Source organism: Propithecus coquereli, unplaced genomic scaffold (assembly GCF_000956105.1).
Source record: "Propithecus coquereli isolate 6110/MARCELLA unplaced genomic scaffold, Pcoq_1.0 Scaffold76, whole genome shotgun sequence".
Lineage (NCBI taxonomy): Eukaryota > Metazoa > Chordata > Mammalia > Primates > Indriidae > Propithecus > Propithecus coquereli.
In genome coordinates this window covers 7,628,460-7,651,126 of record NW_012153729.1, presented here as the reverse complement: position 1 = coordinate 7,651,126, position 22,667 = coordinate 7,628,460, and the positions used below count along the sequence as shown (strand labels likewise).

The window sequence follows — 22,667 nt, the reverse complement described above, 5'->3', positions numbered from 1 at the left end:
AAAAAAAAAAAAAAAAAAAAAAATCACACCAGTGGGAGTTACTAAAAAATGGCTTTTAAAAAACAAGGCCAAATAAAGCTATAATTGGTGGTGAGTAAATATTTAGATGAGTCTGATACAGCACTTACAGAGATGTGGCTTCCAAATCTTCTGAAATGACCCTGATTTAGAATATTCTCTCTGGTAGAAAAAGCAAACTCAGAGAGTATTATTTAGGCAAATAAAATAAGTGTCTAGTGAATTTCTGAGGTATGAACCTTTAGCCAAGGAGTAAATACAGTAAGATCTTAGGGCTAGTATGAAGCCCCTAGATATAATGAAACTACCCTACTGCACAGACATATACAGGAACCCACATAAAAGTGCTACAGGCACTCAAGCAAATTAGTGCTTTAAGGTGGAGAAGCCCCTCATTGACCAAATATTTTAGCCCACTTTTCACTGGGACTCGCTGGGGCTCACCTGTGAGGTATCCTGGCCCTAAGAACTAACAAGAGCCATAAAGGGTACAACAGTGATATGCAACTAGTCCTGGGTGTCACTGGTCCCTTAATTGTCCCTTTTCCAGAGAAGCCTAGAGCTGGTGAAATAAAGGAGAGAAAATTCACGTGAGGGTCACTCATGTCACTGATGCTGGAGAATATGTGAAGAGTACTAAAAACTCTGGTTCATTCTTCCCCAAATTAGATAATACTTTGACTTTATTCAAAGTTTTTCTGTACATAGCTGGCCTGAAAAGCCTCCAATTTTATGAACATATTAGTATGTATATTTAAATTAACATTTTATTTTGTACACTGCTTTCTGTATAACAAAGTATTTGGCCCTATAAGAGTGGGTCAGTTTACTTATTTATTTTTTGAGACAGAGTCTCGCTCTGTTGCCCACGCTACAGTGCCGTGGCGTCATCCTAGCTCACAGCAACCTCAAACTCCTGGGCTCAAGCGATCCTCCCGCCTCAGCCTCCTGAATAGCTGGGACTACAGGCGTGCGCCACACATCTGGGTTTTTTCTATTTTTAGTTGCCCAGCTAATTTCTTTCTATTTTTAGTAGAGATGGGGAGGGGGTCTCACTCTTGCTGAGGCTGGTCTTGAACTCCTGACCTCAAGTGATCCTCCCCCGACTCTGCCTCCCAGAGTGCTAGGATTACAGGCGTGAGCCACCATGCCCAACCAGTGGGTTAGATTAGAATATACATCCATCAGGTACAATTCCAGCAGTTTGGGAGAGGCTCTACAAAGACTGGATACTAAAGTAAGATTCGAGTGGATGTGGAAGAGAGGACTGTCCTCTGAAGGCAACACCAACCCACACATGCCCTATGAAGTGAAGAATATATTTTAGTATGAGTGCAGCTAAAGAAGGCATTTGATCAAGGCTGTTGAAGGAGGTAGCAATGCCACTGAAAGCAGTGGCTTGGAGCCTTGCTCAAATATTGGTAAGAATAGTACTTACACTGTACTAAGTGCCAGGTACTGTTTTAAGCACTTTACATATATTAACTCATTTAATCCTCATAATAACCCCGTGAGGCAGGTACTATTGCTATTCTCGGGAAACTTATACACAAAGAGGTAAGTCACTTGCCCAAGGTCCCACAGCTAGTAAGTGGCCGAGCTGGGCCTCAAACCAGGTAGTATGACCCTAGAGTCAGTGCACCTAACCATCATGCTGTCTATTAACTAAGCTTTTCTTAATTGAGCTAAAGGGAAAACAAGAGTAGTAGCAAATAGGCACCAGTGATTCTCTAGAAGCTGTTTAGAATATGTCAGAGAGAGTTTTTGACAGGCTATGATTATAATACCATAAAATAAGGTACTAAAATAAAAACAGAAATGTTAACTCTAACATGCTCCACTAGTTATTTAATATACATTTTATGTATTCATTATAAAGTACTCTTACTTCAATACTAATATTTAAGTTACTTTATAATTAGGAAATACAAGTCTCTAATTTATATTTAGTTAGGTCTGATTCACATAAATCCTAAAGTGGCAGGCCACAAAATGCCTGGCACCTCTTAACAATAAAAGTGACATCAAAAAGATATAGAAAAGTTCTCACCAAAATTAATAAAAGCTTAGATATAGAAACTTTGCATCTAGATGAACATAACAATTAAAAAAAAGAGAAAAAGGATAAAGAAACTACTACTCGAATCTTTTAACTCATAAAACACCATGCTAAAAGTTTTAAGCAACCTCTTCTTTACAGAACATAACTACCTCTCTTCAGTGGGGGTAGTTTTGTGAATAGGCCAAAATTTTATAGGAAGGTGGGACACGGACCTTCCCACTCCTCGTTAGAAGTCATTTTGTTAGGACTTATGGTGGCCATATGGTGTTTCAAATGCTAACAGGAAACAAATGAGTCAACTTACGAACATGAAAAGCAAACTGTGAAATAAAGAATAAGGAAAGGGGAGGAAACAGTTCAATAAGCTCAGATATGACATGATGATACTGTCACAGGCCTTAGTATCTTCTTTATCTCCTAAATAAATTGAGCCACCAACAGGAAAAAAGGTCACCTCACAGAGAATGCTACGAGATTTTTAAGTTGCTAGATTCCTTTCCATCTTCTCCTCCTCCTCAGCTCTTGATACTGCTGTCAAATTCTACACACTGGCAAAGAAAAAAGGGGTGAAAGTTGAGGGATTTTATAAAGATATAATAGAAAGTTTGTTGTGATTACTTGAACTAATATAGTACAGCCATTGACATCATTTTAAATGCCTAATACACATGGTCTGTCCTTAAAGAAATGCCCATGTGAACCTTAAAACAATCACTGCCGTACCTGAAGAATGGACTCTATTACATTCTAGCAAGACAGCAACCTTCTCTTCCGCCTCCCACCCACCGCAGGAAGTAAATACCATTCCTTTTATAAAGGCATTGCTAAAAATCTGCTTGTTCCTTGTAATGACTGTCAAGTTAGAGATAATCTAAAGTATAACTGCCAACAACTAGGAGTCTGAAACTTCTTTTGAGCATACACTTATCTCAAAAGCACCTCCACAGACTCATGACATGGGGGCATTCACCTAGAACAGATTAGATACATGGGGACCAAGCCACTGAGGAAGCTGGGAAAAGGGCACCGAGTTGTTTTGCAAACCGCAGGCTTTCCCATACTGAACCGATGCTGCTGAGGCTTGGCAATAGGCCATGTGCTCAAAGGCCTCTCTGTAGTAGTAAGGACTCGTTTGCACTGTTTCCTTTTTTAAATCTTTTTTAAAAGGTGAGATGTAATTCAGACAGCATAAAAACTCACCACTTTCAAGTGCACATTTCAGTAGTTTTTAGTATATTCACCATGTTATGTAACCATCATCACTATCTAATTCCAGAACATTTCTTCACCCCAAAAATAAACACTGTACCTGTTATCCCATGCACTGATTTTACCCCAACTTTCTCCACAGTTATCTCTGTTGCCCAGGCAGGTATTTTAAGATGACTGGCTGGGGTGAATCTATAGAGTATCTATATGGTAAGAAAACAAGAAAGCTACATTGTCCAGAAGATACTAAACCCAAATTCTTGGCATTTTTAGCAATTAGGCTAACGTAATTTTTATACATTGGCTAAGAATGGCAGAGAAACTTACATTCAACATCCATCTTCACATGACACATTAGTGTGCCCAAATTCATCCAAGATGTTAAAAGAAGGGAAGACAATCTACTAGGATTAGCCATAACTGTCCATAGCTGCAATTTCAAAATATAGAAGATGCATATGGATAGTGGGAAAACCTCCTTTAGTATCAAGCATAGCTGGATTAAAAAAACACAACAACAGCAACAACAAAAAACTTAATCATTAAGCAAATATTGCCCAGTCTGGGAAAATAATCACTAGACCAGTCCACTATCTAAAGTAATGTAGCTTTAAATGCAACCTTACTTTCACCACTCTTCTGACCTAGAGTCTCTCCTAATGAGAACAATAACCTTTAGGCAAAGGTCTGGCAGGAAAGCCTGCAGATGTGTGTTGCTCAGCCTGTTGCAGGGCTCTAATTACCTAAGTGTGCTCATGGCTTCTAAGACACACAGGAAGGAGACCTCACCTTCAGGCATCAGGGTGTTGAGAGCGGGAGGAAGTGTAGGTCCACGAGGGTGTCTTGCTTTTGTGCACTTATCTGGGGTGCTATGTCCAGAGAAGGAGCTCCTTTATAGAGTGTGCCCAAGATGGATTTCTCTAAGTTGCTCTCAGAGTTGTCCAGCTGCCCTCACCAATAAGTCACAGTCTTTGTAGGATGACAGAAACCACCAGTCAAAGCAGATGCATATGGATTGTGGGGAAGCCTTCTTTAGTATCTAACATAGCTGGATTAAAACAAAAAAACTTAACCATTAAGCAAATCTTGACTTTAATTATTAATTTAGATTATAGCAAATATCGACTAGGTGTTAAGCTTAAGAGTCTACCCTTAGCATGGGCACTTAACACTTATTAATGAGGATTTTGTGGGTTTGATTCAAGGCCACAGTGAACCCTTAATTTTTGTCCTGCAAGAAATTGGTTCTACTTGATAAACAAGTAAATAAAATCCAGAAATGTTTATTGGTAATTTAACTCATTTTCGCTGAGGTTGCTTAGTAACACTTCCGGTGACTTCTGTTGTGCAATAAGTTGTACTCTAGTAATGTATTTACAATTTTATTGCAACTTGCAATAATGACTTAAATACATGTTCATTTCTTGGATTTTCCAAAACACAATCAAATGCAATCAAGTGAAGTTCATGACATTTATATAACGTACAACTACCAAAATTGCTTCAAAAGAGTTATCTATGGAAGTACAGCTACATTATCTTCGTTTAATGATGCCCAAGAAACAAGTCTTAAATTAAAGTGATGCCTGGATAGATGAGCCTATAAAGCATTTATCTTCTGTCTACCTATTAGAAATCACCCAGTGGCCAGAAAACTTCAACAAACACTAAACTAGAATTTCATTTTCCTTTAATATCAAAGCATTAAGAAGTCTGAGAATCAACTGCCATTACTACAGTTGTAGGAATGCAAAAATAACCTGTCTTTGAGGCATACTTCCTCTTATGGGGTCAAAATAATGAGGTCACAAACATGGATATTTTAGATGGTAGTTTTCTAGGACCTTTCAACTCTACATTTTTAATAATATAGTTGTTATACAGTAAAAAGCCAAAAGTTAGCTAAACTTGCAGATACATTTTGAGATGTAATTGCTACAAAATGTCCCATTTTTAAATGTTTTTATAAAACTCTTCTAATATACACGACAGACTTAATAAACTTTATAGCTGGATTAAATCCATTCTTTGTCAAATGAAAAGACAAATTACCCAGTAAAAGGAGGTTACACAGTTCTTATATTGGAAGAGTATGAATATACATAATCATTTTATTCAGTGCTAATCAAATACTCGGAGCTATACAACAGAGGATATTCTGACATAACAGTTTTCTAAAAGGATTGGATTCTTAAGTGCAGCACAAGTGCCTGCTACACCAGTTTGCTGAAAGGATTATTACAAAGTTTCCCTTAAAGCAAGATTATTCAACAGTTTAGGAAAAAATGCCAACAAAATAATTATCCTTCAAACTATGTTATGAATAATCCTCTTGGTTTAGGAAAAGGAGGGCTCAAACTTTAAGGACTTTAACTGAAACGCAAGAATAAAGGGCAAGAAAGGGAAACCTACCGGAAGGTTATTTTTGCTTTTGGTGGATTCAACCATGTTTGCCAAGATTGCCATTATGATGAGTGAGACTGAACTTTCCACACAAGTTTCTCTGGGTTTTTTCAACAACTACAGCATGTCACATAATTTCAAATAACATCAGGTATAAAAATACACAAAATTAATTAGTTAATGTATAAGAAAGTTTAATTTGACAGGTAAAAAATACCAATATTCAAAAGGGGTCTATCTGTGTATTCAATGTGATCAATGGGATAGATACAGCCATATTCAGATTGAAACAATACTGGAAATTCATGCTGCAAGGGAGAATGAAAAAATGCTAGGCAGCCTAAAATTTTATAGCAAATATTGAAATTAAAATCAAAATGCTCCAGGCCAGGTGCGGTGGCTCACGCCTATAATCCCAGCACTTTGGGAAGCCAGCCTGGACAACATAGGGAGACCCCTATCTCTACAAAAAATAAAAAACTCAGATGGGCACAGTGGCGCACACCTGTAGTCTCAGCTAATTGGGAGGATCAGCCCAGGCAATAGAATGAGATCTTGTCTCTAAAAAAATAAAAAAAAAACCAAAATGCTCCTGTCCTCTAACTCCCAAGGGCAACAACTTGGTAGGCTGAGGTAGGAGGATTCCTTGAACCCAGGAGTTGGAGTCCAGGCTGGGCAACACAGCAAGGGCCTGTTTCTTAAAAAAAAATAATAATAATTCAGAGCTGCCAAGTGTACTGGTGCCATCACATGTGTCCTCACACTCCCTGCACCTCAGATAGGGGATAACAAGGGGATGAAGTTCTCCAAATCATCACAGCTTCTGAATGCCCATACATCTACCAATGAAAACAACTGATTTCTATTTCTGATTTTTGAAACACACACAGGTATGAACAAAGAGATAGGAATGCCTACAACCTCCAATCATCTAATTTCATGTACTTCCGTTGATTTTAAGGAGGTTTTAAGACACCTCAAGAGCCTGATTACTCTGTACTTACCAACGAATGGAAAGACAGATTTTAAACAAATGAGCATCAAGAGGACAATGACTCAGATACTGACATTTACACAGCTGTTCACTTATTTCATCTGTCAATTCCAAAATGATCTGAAAGCCTTTCTAATAGAGTCTATAGTATACTCAATGACAACACAACATAGAAATACAGACTGCGAAAACCGAAACTCTCATCACTCAAAATGGGTTTGATACTTTACTGGAAACCATGATCCAAGCAAACAGAGTTATAAAGAAGTTCCAATTATGTGATGTTTTCAGATTTGCAAATCAAGACCACACTGTTGTGCGACCACACCATTCAAGTGGTCAGTATTCTCTGACGTGAGACCATCTCACCAAAACAAATGGAAGGACTGCAGAAAGAACTCCAGTAAGAAAGGACCAGCAAAGCAATGGCCGTATTAGAAAAATTACAGTTAACTTGGATGAGACTGCAGTCAAGAAGCTTAAACGATTTCAGCCAACACCAGAGAATCCCACAAAGAAACCAATATACCTCCTATAACTTATGATCCCCAGTCCTGGAAGTTTCCCAACGTCTCTGTAACAAGCAAGAGGTCCTCCTGTCTACTTTTAGTTCTTTCTACTCCAATGGACGCTTCCTGCTCTTTGCACATTGAACTTAATTTAAGGGTGTTCAACCCCCCAGGTTCCAAAACTTCCAGCATTTGGGGATCCTTCCTATACACGCACATCACTCAGGAGCCCACGGGGATGAGAGACACAGAGCATCAGGGAAAGTGGAAAGCAATATTCTGCATAACAGGAGGAACCTCCTCTTATTCCTCTTTCTTCCACAGCACCTAGCTCTAGGTAGTGCTTAATGTGGCTTGAAATGAAATAGAGACAGCGACCTAAACGTAGACACATGAAGATTTCCAGGAAGAGGTTTTTCCATCTTGCTGGACTCTTGTAGTGTCAACATCTGGGGCTCCCACTAACGCCACATTTAGGCCGGCCCTGGGGACACAATCGGACCCCCATCACCCTCGGGGTCCCTTGACTCAGGCTGGCTCTGCACAGCCCTCGAGGGGAATGGTCACGGGCACGCACCAACATGATTCCGTCTTCGAATGTTTATCTAAATCGACTGTTTAAGTGAATTCAAGCAAGGGTAGCCCTCGTGGACAACCTACGGGCCTTAGGACACAAAAAGCCTCCTGTGCACATTGCATGGAGTCTCCTGACAGGACTTCACGCTAAGCATCCTTCATAAGTGGTTCTAGGGCTGGCCCCTACGGAACTCGTCTGGGTCGTGTCTTGGACTTCATATTGCCCCCAAGGTGCCTAGAACTGTGGTTTTATGGTCCGAGGAACAGTTAGGCCTCGAAGGCCTGACCTCAGGAGTGTGCACTCCGCATCCCAAGCTCCCGCCTTCCCAACTCGGCAGCTAGGGCCGAGTTTCCCGCCCCACGGCCCGACCAGAGGTTGGTGGCAGTTGGAGGCAGTTGGGACCGGCCCCAGCAGGTTGGAACCGGTCTGGGCCGGGCCGGAGGAGGAAGGGGGGGAGGAAGAGGCCGCCTCGCGCTCTCCCTGCGCGCGTGACTCACGCTGGCCGCTGACGTCAGGCGTGCGCGCGCGGCGGGAGGGGGCTCTACGTACGTGTAGTGCTGCGGTTTCTCGGGCTGTGCCTGCAGCACCTGAGCGGTAGCGGCCGGGGGCGCCGAGGAAGCTGCGGAGCCGCCGGGCCCGGGGCCCTTCGACATGGTCCTGTCTTCCTGCCTCTTCGCCGCTCCCCTTTTATTATTCAGTCTGCGCGGTCCGCGCCGAGGGCCCAGTGCGCCTGCGCCGCGCCACGGGAACGTGAAGACCCCCCACGTGGCAGCAAGGGTTGCTGGGAGTTGTGGTCCTGTGTTCGGCTGGAATTTTACCGTCGGCAGAGGGTTGCTGGCGAAGCACGAGACCACAATGCCCAGGGATCCTTGCAGACGGTGTCCCGGATGCTGACGGCTTGCGACGGCTTCTGGGAATTGCAGTCCGGTCGCGGTTCTCCTTTTTATCAGCGCGTTTTCAGATTCACAGGGAAGCCTTTCCTTGAAATTGGAGTTTCTGGAGTAGAAGGGCCCCAGAGTTAGGGAGGCCCTAATGACTTCTGCGAAACAGTTCCAAGTGTAATTTCACTGCCAACAGTGTAATAATTACCTTGCCTCCATACATAGTACAGCTCGGGCACGGTTCTAACGCCGGCTCGGAGCGGTGCCTCCAAGCAAGGCTTAAGAATCTGTATTGTCGGTGCTTAACTCTGGGTCTTTGAACTGCAGACACTTGGAGTCCGCCAACATCCTCTTCATCTCTGCGGCCGGACTAACCTGAGAGGCATGAAGGAAAGTCAGCCTGCTGGAAGTAAGCTTGAGAAAGCTTTGCTAAAGAAGAGCTGCACTACACAGTGCTGTTTACGCGCTTTTGCCGAGGCGCTTCATTTACCTTTACCAACCCCGAAACCTGGAACTCCACGACTTGGGTCCCTTCTCTTCTCGACACCTGGCCTAACCAACTTGTTTCCAGCACATTAAGGGCCAGGGAAGAATTTAATCTCCGTCTAGAATAGTCTCTGAGGTACACTGACAAATTGCAGGGGTGTTGAGAAGCATCACAATAGTGTCCAGAGGAAGGACCTGGGTTTGAGTAGGGGATGCAAGTTATTATCCACTCTAGTTTCCTTATTAGGACGTCAGTCTTTTTACTTAGGAAAATATCTTTGCCCTGTTTGCTTCCAAAGTCAAAGTTCTTCGGTTTATAAAATAAGCAATTGCCCCAGACATAGACCTTTGATTGTGTGAGCTTTAGAATGTTTTTCATAGTTATTTGAACAATTAACATTTAACTTTTCCATGTGGAATCTATTTGAAATCCATTGTTTTTGATTTACATTTTATTAGATGGGATTATGTTAGCTAATGATTGTCTCATTGAAGAAACACATTCCGAATAACCTTAGGGGTGAAGGATGATGGGGCTAATGGAAAGCTTTTAGTGTTTAAGAGTGACACGTACTTATTTTATTTAGCTCGGAGTTACTTCATTCACATCAGAAGCCAAATTGTCAGTTTACAAAGTGGAGAAACTTATTTGCGAAACAGGCCAAATCAATTGTTTAGCCACTAGGGGCGTTTGAAAAGGAAAAATTCCAAAAGGACAAATAAAAGTTGTAGTGTACTGCTTTAATCCTAGGATTAAATCCAAGTAATTCGTTTATATGTTATTCCCAAAATACCTGTGTGATTTGACAGGAGAAATACAGTTCACAGCACTAGATTTTAAGTAATAGATGTATACCATGAGCTTCAGAGTAAGTGTGTACTGGAAGAAGTGGGAGATGATATCACCCAAACTGCTTAATTTACAAAAGAGGAAACCGAAACCCAGAGAAGTTAAGTAACTTGCACAAAGTTACTCAGTAAATTGGTGACAGAACAGGAAGTAACTAGGACAGTAGCCTACATGCTGTATCACATTCACTATTGTTTTCATTGTATAGACATTTTCAGTTTTTCCCCCTTTTTTCTCTTGCTTTTCCTTCCCAGTACCAGTTTAGGAAAAGGAAAAACATAGCTGTACGACTACCAAGTAAGAGAGGCAGATTGTTTCCACTAATCATTCTCAAGTGAATGAATGCAAATCCATACCTTGTTTCTCCTGGAGTGGTTTAGTTTTTCTCTAATAATTAGCAAAACTGGAAGGAAAATAACTGACAGGCATGGAAATGACAGGGCTATGTATCTCCTAGAAAAACCGTGGAACGCAAAGGCTGGTCAATTTAGGAGCATTCCTCCTCCAGGCCGTTTGAGTCGTCAAAAAAAGATGACAAGGTATGTTTTGGATGAATCGCACAGCATTTGACAGCGTCCTATGTGCATCTAAACAGTCCTCTGTTTCTTAGCTGGTTCTGAGAACAAAGCATGAGCCTCCATCTTAGTTTCTCTTCTCAGCATGGCATGAATGAAATAGGGTAATTCTTCCTTACCTCAAAAGTTTAGAGTAGAAGGCAGAAATGAAAATTGGTTATCACATAAAAGCTTAAATATATCATGATTAAATACATATTGTGCATGTTAAGATTCATAAGGTTGAAGTAATGAGAGGAATTTGGTATTAGAGATTGAGCCAAAAATGAGCTACTGTTAGAAATTGTGCATTTTTTTCTCACTATTGATACCGATACAGGCCTTTTGGTGTGGCAAGTAAATATTGTAGTATTTGTACCTATGTACAATAATTCTGAGTTGAAATCTGTATGTACCTGTTTCTGCTACTTTTTATTTTAACACTTTAAAATATTCACTGAACCGAGTCAGAACTATGGTGTAGAAGTCCGAGGCTCTATTTCAATTTTCTGGCTTTTGCTTGGCTGGTCTTACCTTAAACCTGCTTTGGGATTTTATATACTTGAGACATCTGGAAAACTGAATATTGTAGTCCATACAAGACATTTAGACAAAGGTAGACATTAGCATTTTTACACATTTGTCATGTTTCTTGAGAAGTAATACCTGCCAGGGTATTCTATTCAACACAAGGGCACATATTTAATTATCTTTCATTTATTCTTTATGGACACACAAATACTATAGTAGGGTTATTTCCTTTCTGGATGTAGTCATTTCATTCAGTTAAATTACATAATTCAAGAAATACGTTTCCTAGTAGGTTACTACTTCTTGTTTAACTCTAAGCATATTGAATTCACGAAATATTTTGTGACAGCCTAAAAACATGCAAAACAGTACTTGTAAATCATTTATTTGATGTTTCTTTTCTTTTTTTAAACAGAGACCCTATTCTTGCAGACATTTGTTTCTTTGTATCTATTACTTACCCCTCTTCATCCCACCAAATAAAGGAACTTCTTTTTGGTTAAAAATGTATGTGCATGATATACAAAATACTTGATAACACGATTTACTGAATTCTAATTCTCACACTACGTACTTAACTATCAAAATCTTATGAAAACTAAATAATCCAGGGAACACATTTTATTTTACATTGGAAAATATTTACAAAAACTTCATTAAACTAGCCTCTCCTGTATTGTATTTGCTTGATGCAAATAAGCTTAGGCTCCTTTCTGTCTGACTTTCTTAAATCCTAATAGAGACCAGTGCAATTCATTTGCATTGACTTTCTATTGTAGAGCTTTGGAACCAAGGGAAGGATCCAAACATAGCTCCATTTTATCCAATCAGAAGAGCTGCTTAGTACTAATCTCTGATTCGTCCATTCCTCTTTGCACCCATCCAATCATTAGGCCACTTTAACAGCCAATCAGCGGCTTGGATATCCACCAATCAAGGAACGGGGCCGAAGCACGGCCTTTGTGTCGGGGGATGTCAGCGCGTCGGCGAAAGCGTCCACCAATAGAAAAAGTCGTTGGTGTATGCAAATAAGGTCTCTATGACGCAGAGACGCAGCGTGAAGCGTGGGTATAAAAACGCGGGCGTCGGGGGGGTTTGGAGCGCAGAGCGGTTTGGTCGTTCGTTGGGAGAGTGTCTTTTCTTTCCTCTGCTGCTGCGGCTCTTCCTTGGGCGGCAGAAGCGGCGCGGCGGTCTAAGAAGTGGCCTAAGACTTCGGCGTTGGGTAAGCGTTTGCGGTTTCAACCGTGATTTGAGGCTCTGCCAGACGTTGATGCCGCGGGTCGCGGCCGTTGGGAGCTTATTGCCGACTGGTGGGGGCCGCCCGGGCCGCTGGTCTCGGCTGTGGAGCCGGGAAGTTTACCCTCGGGGCTTCGTTCCGGAACTGCGTCTCCGCCTCCTTCCCGGTGGTGATTCAGAGGCCCCGACGCCGGGTTCCGGGCAGTCGGGCCGCCGCCCGTCGAGGGAGGGAAGTGACTCCTCCCTGTGCCCCCCCTCCCGGGGGAGGCTGCTCCGCTCGCAGCCTGAGTCATTAGGGGAGGGGGAGGAGGCGGCGGCCCTTGGCCATCTGCTGCGGCGTGGCGGGGCGGCAGGGCGCGGCGGAGGCGCGGAGCTGTCCCCCACACGCCGCCCCCGGGAGGCGACCGAGGGGGCGGCCCGGAGCAGTGCCACGCGGCCTTATCTTCGGGGTGTCCTCCTTAGGTGAAAGAAAATGGCTCGAACCAAGCAGACTGCTCGTAAATCCACTGGCGGGAAAGCCCCCCGCAAACAGCTGGCCACCAAAGCTGCCCGGAAAAGCGCCCCCTCTACCGGCGGGGTGAAGAAGCCTCATCGCTACAGGTAGGCGAAGTCGAAGGCGACAATGACTCGCCGCGGCCGGCTTTGTCCGGTAACGCGCTTCCCGCGCCGCGCCTGCCTCGGTGTCCGCTGACGCTCCCCTTTGCCCGCTTCAGGCCCGGCACCGTGGCGCTTCGAGAGATTCGTCGTTACCAGAAGTCGACTGAGCTGCTCATCCGGAAGCTGCCTTTCCAGAGGTTGGTGCGGGAGATCGCCCAGGATTTCAAAACCGACTTGAGGTTTCAGAGCGCGGCCATTGGTGCGCTTCAGGTAGGAGGACAAAGGCGGGAGCGCGGGAGGAGGGCTTGTGGGCTTCTCCCCTCGAAGGGAGTTTAATGGTGTGACTCTTGTCCTCAACAGGAGGCTAGCGAGGCGTACCTGGTGGGTTTGTTTGAAGATACTAATCTGTGTGCCATCCACGCTAAGAGAGTCACCATCATGCCCAAAGACATCCAGTTGGCTCGCCGGATACGGGGGGAGAGAGCTTAAGTGAAGGCAGTTTTTATGGCGTTTTGTAGTAAATTCTGTAAAATACTTTGGTTTAATTTGTGACTTTTTTTGTAAGAAATTGTTTATAATATGTTGCATTTGTACTTAAGTCATTCCATCTTTCACTCAGGATGAATGCGAAAAGTGACTGTTCACAGACCTCAGTGATGTGAGCACTGTTGCTCAGGAGTGACAAGTTGCTAATATGCAGAAGGGATGGGTGATACTTCTTGCTTCTCATGATGCATGTTTCTGTATGTTAATGACTTGTTGGGTAGCTATTAAGGTACTAGAATTGATAAATGTGTACAGGGTCCTTTTGCAATAAAACTGGTTATGACTTGATCCAAGTGTTTAACAATTGGGGCTGTTAAGTCTGACCATACATCACTGTGATAGAATGTGGGCTTTTTTCAAAGGTGAAGATACAAGTCTTAACCACAGTGTAACTTACAGTTTCCTAAAAAAAAAAAAAAAAAAGTAAACCTGGCAGCTATAGAATACACTATGTGCATTTATAATAGCTATTTTATATATTGTAGTGTCAACATTTTTAAATTAAATGTTTTACATTCACAAGTGGTGGGGAGTCTGTCATTAAGGTGTGTGTAATTTAGAGTCCAGTTGGTTTTCTCCTAACTAGACTGCACTTGTTTTCATAGTAGTACGATGCTTTGTGCATTATACCTTGCTTAAGTCCTCATTCTACCACATGTTAACTAACCCTCTAGGTGATAATGCAAACACTAATTGGGGGATTTTTATTTATAAGGGCTCTAGAATAAAATACGAGTTATTCACACCAGCATCATCTGTTACTAATATTCTAAAGAACTAGTTAGTGCAGCTTTTCATTGTGTTGTGGTTGGTCTCTCATAACTAGGTTGAGTTCTGCTCCTCTAAGAGGAGATGATTCTTAAGTTCTTTTCTTTGTGGAGTTTGTATTATAATTCTTAGTGTAAACTTGCTGTAGGGGAGGAGCACACAGCTCCGGCTCATTGAACCTCTGCTGGTTAAGATGGTATTGGGTTAGGTTACATCTGGTTACTGTCCTGGGAAATCACTTAGAGATGGCCTTCCAAGTGGTTTTAAAATTTATCCTTCTATTGAAGTTTTTAGGTCAATTATGTATGTTGACTAAATTTATGAATAAACTTGTTTATCCAACTAAGTGTCAAAAACCTAAATTGAACATCCAAAACTTCAATACATCCTTTAGGTTCTTTGTGTCCTAGTGTTTGAGCTTAGATTTCAGGTTTTGCTTGGTAGACAAAGGATCCTTTTATTTACAGAGATAATTATAGAAAGCATGTAAACACCCTTTTGCTCTAACAAATGCCATGATATTTGCCATATTTGCAGTGTGGGCCTAAGATGTATTAATATGCTTTTCTGCCCTCCCCCACCCCCGTGGTGCAGAGTCTCACAGATGCAGAATTCATTGTTGGTCTAAGCCACCTTTTCAGTGTGAACCGATTTTCTTGAGTAGTGATGGCCACTACTAAAGCATATTGTATAAATGTCAGCAAGACATGGCCATAGAGCCACCAGTCATTAAAGCATTCCATATGTTTGAAGTCAGTAGCTCTGTAGAAAGAAAACCTTGGCCTATTAAAATTGCTTTTTAAAAAATCAAAGTTGGACTAGTTTCAAATTTAAGGGGCTTAGGAAAGGCTAGAGAGAGTAGCTGTCTTGGTAACTTGAGTCTTCTATGTAGAAGATGCAGATGTCGAAGAATCCAATATACAATGAACTGGTTTTCCAGGTGGGCCATTATAACCAGATCTGTAACGAGCACACCAATTCTGACAATTTCCTCACGGTGTGCTTCTGAATGAGACATCCTAGGCATTGGAATGTGCTGTGCTTTGGAGCATCTGAAAACAAGTAGAGAAACAGCCATGGTGACGGCTTGTAAGTACCTGTGATAACCCAAGTGAGTGATGCTAGTGAACCTTCTTGCCCAGCCTGCATCCTGATGTAGAATGTTTTTGGATTTTATTGGGCAGCTTGGAATCTGCAGCTTAAATAGTTAGTGTAACTTGCACTTCCACACTTAGAGCACACTTAACCCAGAAGACATATTTTTTGGTTCTAGGAAGCTGTCCATACAGGATATCCCCTGGTAAGGGCAATGGAGCAGAGTCTGTAAGGAGAAAAGCAAAAGTTGGAGCTGGTGAAGGTATCCTGTGCCCTTGATGGAAGAAAAAAAAAAAAAAGTTTTGAAAGTAAAGAAAACTTTCTTGTTAATGGTTTTCATTTGAATGATGTTTCTTTTATGAACAAAATTGGGGAAGTGGATGGAAAACCTTGCCTACTGACTTGGCTAGGTGGGGGGCACATTTAGTAATAAGTCCCTATTAAGGTGATTATTAGTCACTGCCCAGGACAGTGCTAGTTTGTGCCCGTGGAATTGGTGTATTCTGGTGCCTCTGAGCCAGGTGCGGAGGCTCATACCCGTAGTCCCGGCTAAGGCGGAGGATCACTTGAGGCCAGGAGTCCAGGCTGCAGTGCACTGTGAATAGCCCCTGCATTCCGGCCGGGGCAACGTAGCAAGACCTGTCTCTAATAAAATATACATGTGTATGCTGTGCCTCCGTTTACTGTCAACTGTCCTGATTGGCAAATTATATGTGATGTGTGGTGGGGACGTAATGAATCTTTTTATATAAGGACAGATCTCAGAAAAATAAGCTGAGTCCAAAGTGCTTACCCCGCTAGATTTCTAATTATACTGCCTTCAATTTTGTAAATAAGAATTGGTTTTGTTCCTTAAATAAGGATGTTTTACCCAGGAACGGGCCCAGGAGTCCACAGTTAAGTGTAACTGTGTAATAGGGGAGAGGAGGAGTGAACAGAAAGATGAGAAACAAGGGTGAAGGGAGGGCAATGGGTGCTTCCTGAGGGTGAACCCAGCTTCTGGCCTTCCAGCTATCTTCCCAAGGGCACTGGCTAGGCCATCCAGGACAAGGGGGATGGCTTGGTTCAGAACTTCTGGGAGCCAGAAGGACCTCTGGTACTGTCAGCCTTCCCCAACTTACCTGGCCTGCCACACTGGTCTGGACTAGGAACCGTCAGCCAGAGGGAAGGAGAGCAGGCCCAGGAGAGGCCAGCAAGGAACACCTCTTACTGATAGCCAGACCTCCCAACTCTGCTACTTTCCCCCAGCCAGGGACCTCTGCTGCCACCTGGGCAATGTCTAAATGTATAGGGAAACAGGCCCTGAGCTGACTGCCCACACTGGAAAAGTACAGTTTCCCACTCATTTATTTATTGGATCATTCCTCATCTCTCCCCAATAGTGGTCCCTGCTGCAGCTCTTCCTACCTGGCTCCTTGCAAGTAATGCCTCCTGCCTGCTGTCGGGGCTGGGGTGTGTGCAGCAGTTGGAAAGCAGGACAGAATTCTCTCTTGGATCATCTTCAGGTAGGGCAGCAGAGGAGGAACACGGTGCAACATGGTCAGCTGTCTGCAATTGAATCATCAGGAAACAAATGTTCCCAGCCTGCGTTCAGATTCAGAGCCTCAGGCCTATGGCCAATCTAGCCTGCCCAGAGAAGGGCCAGGTGGGCAGTTTTCACCCCTTCTGCAGCTGTTGTCTTACTGGGGATGCTGTGGTCCACTGGGCATGAGAGCCTTGAGCCTCCACACTGGCGTCCTAGCCCTACCTCTGTCTCCCCATCCCTTGGGGTGGGAGCATTTCTGTCACCTTACCAAAGCAATCAGCCCACTTCCCTCAGCCCCACCGCAGCTAAGCTGGCTGCACCTTACCTGGGCTCTCATAGCCTCTTCCTTGCCTCACGCCTATGGTGCCCACTGTGGGCATTCCTCAGGGAGATGCCCTGATCTCAAGGGTGTCACCAGCCTGGACCACTCCATCCAGCTGGGCCTAGCTTCTGGCCAGCAACTTCTGCAGAAAAGCTGGCCTTGCAGCTGCCTTTCCAAAGGCAAGCCTCGGGGAAGGGAAGAAGGGCCAGGCCCCTGCCCAGGCTGCCAATCCAAATCCTACAGCACCCCTAGGGACAAGACCGAGGGTGCGGTGGCTGGCCTTTTGGCTCCCTGATTCCTTTGCCAGCAAGTCTGGGGAATGAGGAAGGCACAGATGGGTGCAGCTGGTGTGGCCCACCACAGAGGGGCTGGCAAAAGGCCTCTATTGCTAGGGGCTGTGCTGTAAGGAGGGGCCAGAGGTTGGTGTCTTCCCCCTGGGGGACACCTGCTCCTTGTGGTCCGGCAGACTGCCCAGCAGCCCCAGGCAGTAAATAATCCCACTCAGACACCATCATCCCTCCAAGCAAAGTGTCACAGGACTTCTACCTAATGTGCTCCAGCCTGTCCTGGTATCTTCACCTGCGCACATGCCCAGTGTCCAGCAGGGGCCAGTCTTGTAGGTCAGGCACACCTAGGAGCAGCAGAGGGCTGCCCACCTCCCCATCTACCCCACTTCCCTTCCCCATGCAGGAAGCTGAGAGGTTCTGCAGTCACCCCCTACTGGGGAAGCAAGGGGAGGGGTCTTCAGAGAGGCTGTGGCTCCTGGAGGCCACACACGATCTGGAAAGCGGTGCAGAGGGAGGGACATGGTTGGGCAGCCAGAGTCTGGGACCGTCTCACTGGCAGCTGCTAGCTCCAGCCCAGGAAGCTACAGTTCTGGGAATATATACGGTGGGATGGCGAGCGGGCAGAAAGGAGAGGTCCCTCTCAGACACCACCAGGACCAGGGACGAGAGCTCTGAGGAGGAGAGGCAGGTGGGCTGCAGGGTTAGGGCAGGTGGCCTTTTGCTGAGGGGTGTTTGAGGGACTGTGCATGTCCCCATGGAGGAAGTACCTGGGCTCCATTAATCTCAACTCCCTTCCCACCTCTGATGTTGGACACACCTTCCCATGTCCCAGCACTGGCCCAAGGAGGTCCAGAGGGGGCAGGATGGCCTTGGGGCCAAGGCCCAGGTGTCATGGGCCCAGGGGTCCTGCTGCAGCCCACAGGACCCTCCCTCCCCTGCTCCCCATCCTCAGTTCCTGCCCACCTCCAGGGGCCTGGGGCCTGGGCAGCAGCAGTGCCAGCCAGCAGCTTCCTAGCCAATGAGAGGTACAAGAACAGACAGCCTCTCAGCCCTGAGCTGTCAGCTGCATCTTGTAAGTGTGGACTTGCTCCCTGGCTATCAACAGGGAGGTTGTCAGCCTAGAGGGCAGGAACTTCAGGGACAGAGTAGGGACACCAAATAAAGACAAGGCCTGCAGCTGACTTCTGTGAGCAGGGACATCTGAGACCAGGAAGGGACGAGAAATTTCTGGTGCTCCAAAGGCAGGGACTGAGTCTTGCCTGCCCTGGAGTCATGCCTGGCACACGGCAGAGGTTCCAGGCATGTTTGCTGACCAAACCAAATGGCCCCAGCCCCTGGCACAGCTGACTGCATCTGCTTCTGGCACAGGTGGCAAAGAATCAGTCTGGTTCCCAAGAGCTTTGGTTACAGGCCTGGCTTCCAAACTGGTAGTGTTCCATGAAGGAACTGGGGCTCCAGTGGTCTGGGAGAGCAGCTGCCCTTCCTGTCCCTCACTAAGAGGCTGAGCTTTAGATCTTGAGACTTTCATAAGCAGAGGCTGCAGAAGTCCAGGGCGCTCGTGGGGACAGGGTAGTGGCTGAGAAAATGGTCTCAGGGTCAGACAGACCCGAGTTCAAGGCTTAGTACTCCCACTCACATGAGTTCCTTAACTGATCTATGCCTCTTTTCTTCGCCTGTAAAATGAGAGTGACAGTACCTACCCAGGATGCTTGTAAGGATTTAATTAAACAATCTGTGCAAAGCTGGGATATAGTAAGTTCTTGGGTGACTTTGAAAATACCGTATTTAGCCTGAGCAACACAGCAAGACCCTATATCTAAAAAAAAGTACAAAAATTAGCCAGGCGTGGTGGCACACACCTCTAGTCCCAGCTACTTGGGTGGCTGAGGCAGGAGGATCAGGAGCCCAGGAGTTGGAGGTTGCAGTGAGCTGTGATGACCCCACTGCACTCTAGCCCTGGAAACAAAACAAGACCCTGTCTCAAAAAAACCCCCCAAAAACAGTGTTTGACAAAAGAAGTTATGTGTTACGTGCCCTGACCAACCACTGCTGCCCTGCACGTGCACTCTGGCTGGGTGTCAGCTGGGAGATCTGGACTTACACATGCTCAGTATTAGTATTATCAATATTATAGAAGCTGTTATCATTAATATTACAGCAGGACAAAGGGAGCCCAAATCAGGAAATAAGGTAACTCTCTGGGATCGACAATAAAAAGAACCTCCCGGAATGGGTGAGCTGGTGAGCCACTTCCTGAGAGCAAATGTTTTCAGAGATGTCAGTCTGGGAAATGTGGACCCAAGTCCCATCAGGTAATCAGGCTGCGACTGCAGCCGCGAAGCCAGAGCTGCATCCAGTGTACAGACCTTCATCACATGAAGAAAGACCGAGTTGGCCGGGCGCAGGGGCTCACACCAGTAATCCTGGCACTTTGGGAGGCTGAGGTGGGAGGACTGCTTGAGGCCAGGAGTTCGAGACCTGCCTGGGTAACATAGGGTGACCCTGTCTCTACAAAAAAATTTTAAAAAAGAAAAATTAAGGATAGCCCACGAGGTGAGAATTTGGCTTTGGTGTGGGATACAGACATGGGCTATAGCAGAGAAGAGGCATCCTTGGAGTGCCTGTCCTCAGTGGTAGGCTAGGTCTCTCCATGGCCTGGACAAAATTCCTTAGCAACCTCTAGACCTGTATAGGTTGCCAGACAGCCTGGCTGGTATGTATGGTATTGCTACCACTGAAGAGTATGTCCCTATAGTGGATATTACTGGGAATTCTATCACGACGCCTCAGCCCTACGGAACAGTCGGCTCTGGCTGTGCTGATGCAAGCAAGTTTCTCAACCAGCAGAGCAGAGGACAGACTTTAGAGTGCACTGTCCCATTAAAGTGCCACCTCCCCGTCAACCCTGTGACATCTGGCCAGGAAATGGGAGGGAGGGTCAAAGGTCAAAGTAGACTTCCTTCTGCACAAATTTCAGGTAACACAGTAGACAGGATTGAAAAAAGAGAGTAAACACATCTCCCAAATAAAATCAATGTTTCAGAGTCCATCTTGAACAATTGCATATGCTTCCCCTTAGACCAAATCCATGTTCTTCAAGAAAAACTGAAACCATACAAAGGATGAAGATGGTTCAAATGGGCGTGTTTTCAATTAAAATGAAACAACAGAAATAAAAATAAGGTTGTGGGTTTCAAATCCTCCTCCCTCCTGGCTTATGCAGGAAGCTGTACTGCTCAGCGCCTTTATCTCAGTCGGAGGGGTCCGATTTGTGGCCATGTCTACCTCTGCACCGTGAGAGCCGGAGGCTTTTTATCTTTCTGGTCAGTTGCACGCAGGAGAGCCCAATAACGCCTGTTGAATTAATGGACAATTGATAATAATAGCAAACATTTACCGTGCTTACTAAGTACCAGGTGCTTGGCTGGGCACTTTATGAAGATTAGCTCATTCCGTTCGTTTTCTTTTTTCTTTCTTTCTTTCTTTTTTTTTTTGCGACAGAGTCTCACTCTGTTGCCCCAGGCTAGAGTGCCGTGGTGTCAGCCCAGCTCACGGCAACCTCAAACTCCTGGGCTCAAGCAATCCTACTGCCTCAGCCTCTTGAGTAGCTGGGACTATAGGCATGCGCCATCATGCCCGGCTAATTTTTGTGTATATTTATTTTTAGTTGTCCAGCTAATTTCTTTCTATTTTTTTAGTAGAGACAGGGGTCTCGCTCTTGCTCAGGCTGGTTTCGAACTCCTGAGCTCAAACAATCTGCCCGCCTCGGCCTCCCAGAGTGCTAGGATTACAGGCATGGACCGCCACACCCGGCCCGTTCCTTTTCTAACAGTCGGTTGGGGAGGACTCACTAGCCCCACTTTACAGATGAGAAACTGAGGGTGAGAGAGACCAAGTCATTTGCCTGAGATCACATCCTAGTAAGTGCGGGGATTAGGGCTCGGGACTGTTTGTGGCAAAGCTGAGGTGGGTAAGGGATGTGCAGAGAAGGGGCTGCTTCGCTCACCTCTGCCTTCGTGGAATGGGTTCTTGTAGGGAGACGGGGTTGGTGAGTTTAATTCCATTCCAACCAGCCCAAGGGCCACTCATGGTATGGTTTGTTTTGACTATGCCAAAAAGTGCTATACTGAAGTGTGCTCAAAAGAGCAGGCCACCTGATGAAATTTGGAATTGCCTTTATTCCTAATTTTTAAACAGTTTTATTGAGATACACATACCATACAATTTACCCATTGTTAAAAGTTTATTTTATTAATTTTATCTTTTTTAGAGATGGGGTCTCACTATGTTGCCCAGGCTGGTCCTGAACTGCTGGGCACAAGCGATCCTCCTGCCTCAGCCTCCCGAGTAGCTGGAACTACTGATACTCACCACTGCACCCTGCTCAATTCACCCATTTAAAGTGTACAGTTCAATGGTTTTAGTATATTCACAGATACGTTCAACCATTGCCAGTCAATTTTAGAACATTTTCCTCACCACAAAGAGAAACCCAGCACCCTTTACCTATGACCCTGTTGCTTCCCTTAGCCCTAAGCAACCACTAATTAAATTTCTGTCTGTATAGATTTGCCTATCCTGGACATAGAATATGTGGTCTTTTGTGACTGCCTTCCTTCACTTACCATAACGTTCTCAAGGTGCATTCATGGTTTTTATTTCTCCAGAGACTAATTTTTTCCTGAAGCGTTCGTCCATGTTGTAGCATGTGTCAGTACTTCATTTCTTTTTGGCTTAATAATATTTCCGTTGTATAGCTATGCCACACTTAGTCTATCCCCATATCCCTGTGAATGTAGACAAACACACAAACTGTTTTTCCTCTGCTCTCACACCACAACAACAAACACAGAAGCCTTCTGTGACCATCTTTGTGAGGTTTTTCCCCTACGTGCCAAGCAAGCAATCAGTTCTGCAGTGGACACCAGCCAGGTTTCCTCCAATTCAATTCTGACACCATCTACCTGGAGATGGCATCAGATCCCACAGGGTGAGGGCTCAGTCCCAAGACTGCCCCCCACCGCCAATGCCCATCACAAGCCCCAGGCTGTTCTGCCTGTGCTTCTGATCGACTGTCTAGAAATCTGGGTTCCCATGACCCCCGCCTTGGGTTCTAATAATTTTCTATAGCGGCTCACAGAACACAGGAAAACACGTTTACTAGTTTATTATAAAGGATATTACAAAGGACACAGATGACACATAGAGTATGGGAAG

The 22,667-nt window shown here is 44.8% G+C and overlaps 1 protein-coding gene and 1 long non-coding RNA gene across 2 annotated transcripts; one reads left to right on the top strand and one right to left on the bottom strand.

Annotated features, from left to right (window-relative positions):
- Positions 1-1,842: 1,842 nt before the first annotated feature.
- LOC105824716 lies at positions 1,843-8,467 on the bottom strand. Its single transcript, XR_001138220.1, has 5 exons — positions 8,322-8,467; positions 4,079-4,337; positions 3,617-3,785; positions 2,153-2,628; positions 1,843-2,097 (listed from the first exon to the last, which is right to left on the bottom strand). It is a non-coding gene; the product is annotated as an uncharacterized LOC105824716 (long non-coding RNA).
- A 3,557-nt stretch (positions 8,468-12,024) lies between these two features.
- Positions 12,025-14,563, top strand: H3F3B (H3 histone, family 3B (H3.3B)). Its single transcript, XM_012662255.1, has 4 exons — positions 12,025-12,296; positions 12,773-12,910; positions 13,024-13,177; positions 13,268-14,563. Exons 2-4 carry the CDS (start codon positions 12,783-12,785, stop codon positions 13,394-13,396), a joined length of 411 nt encoding a protein of 136 aa, XP_012517709.1. The 5' UTR covers positions 12,025-12,296; positions 12,773-12,782; the 3' UTR covers positions 13,397-14,563.
- Positions 14,564-22,667: the final 8,104 nt, after the last annotated feature.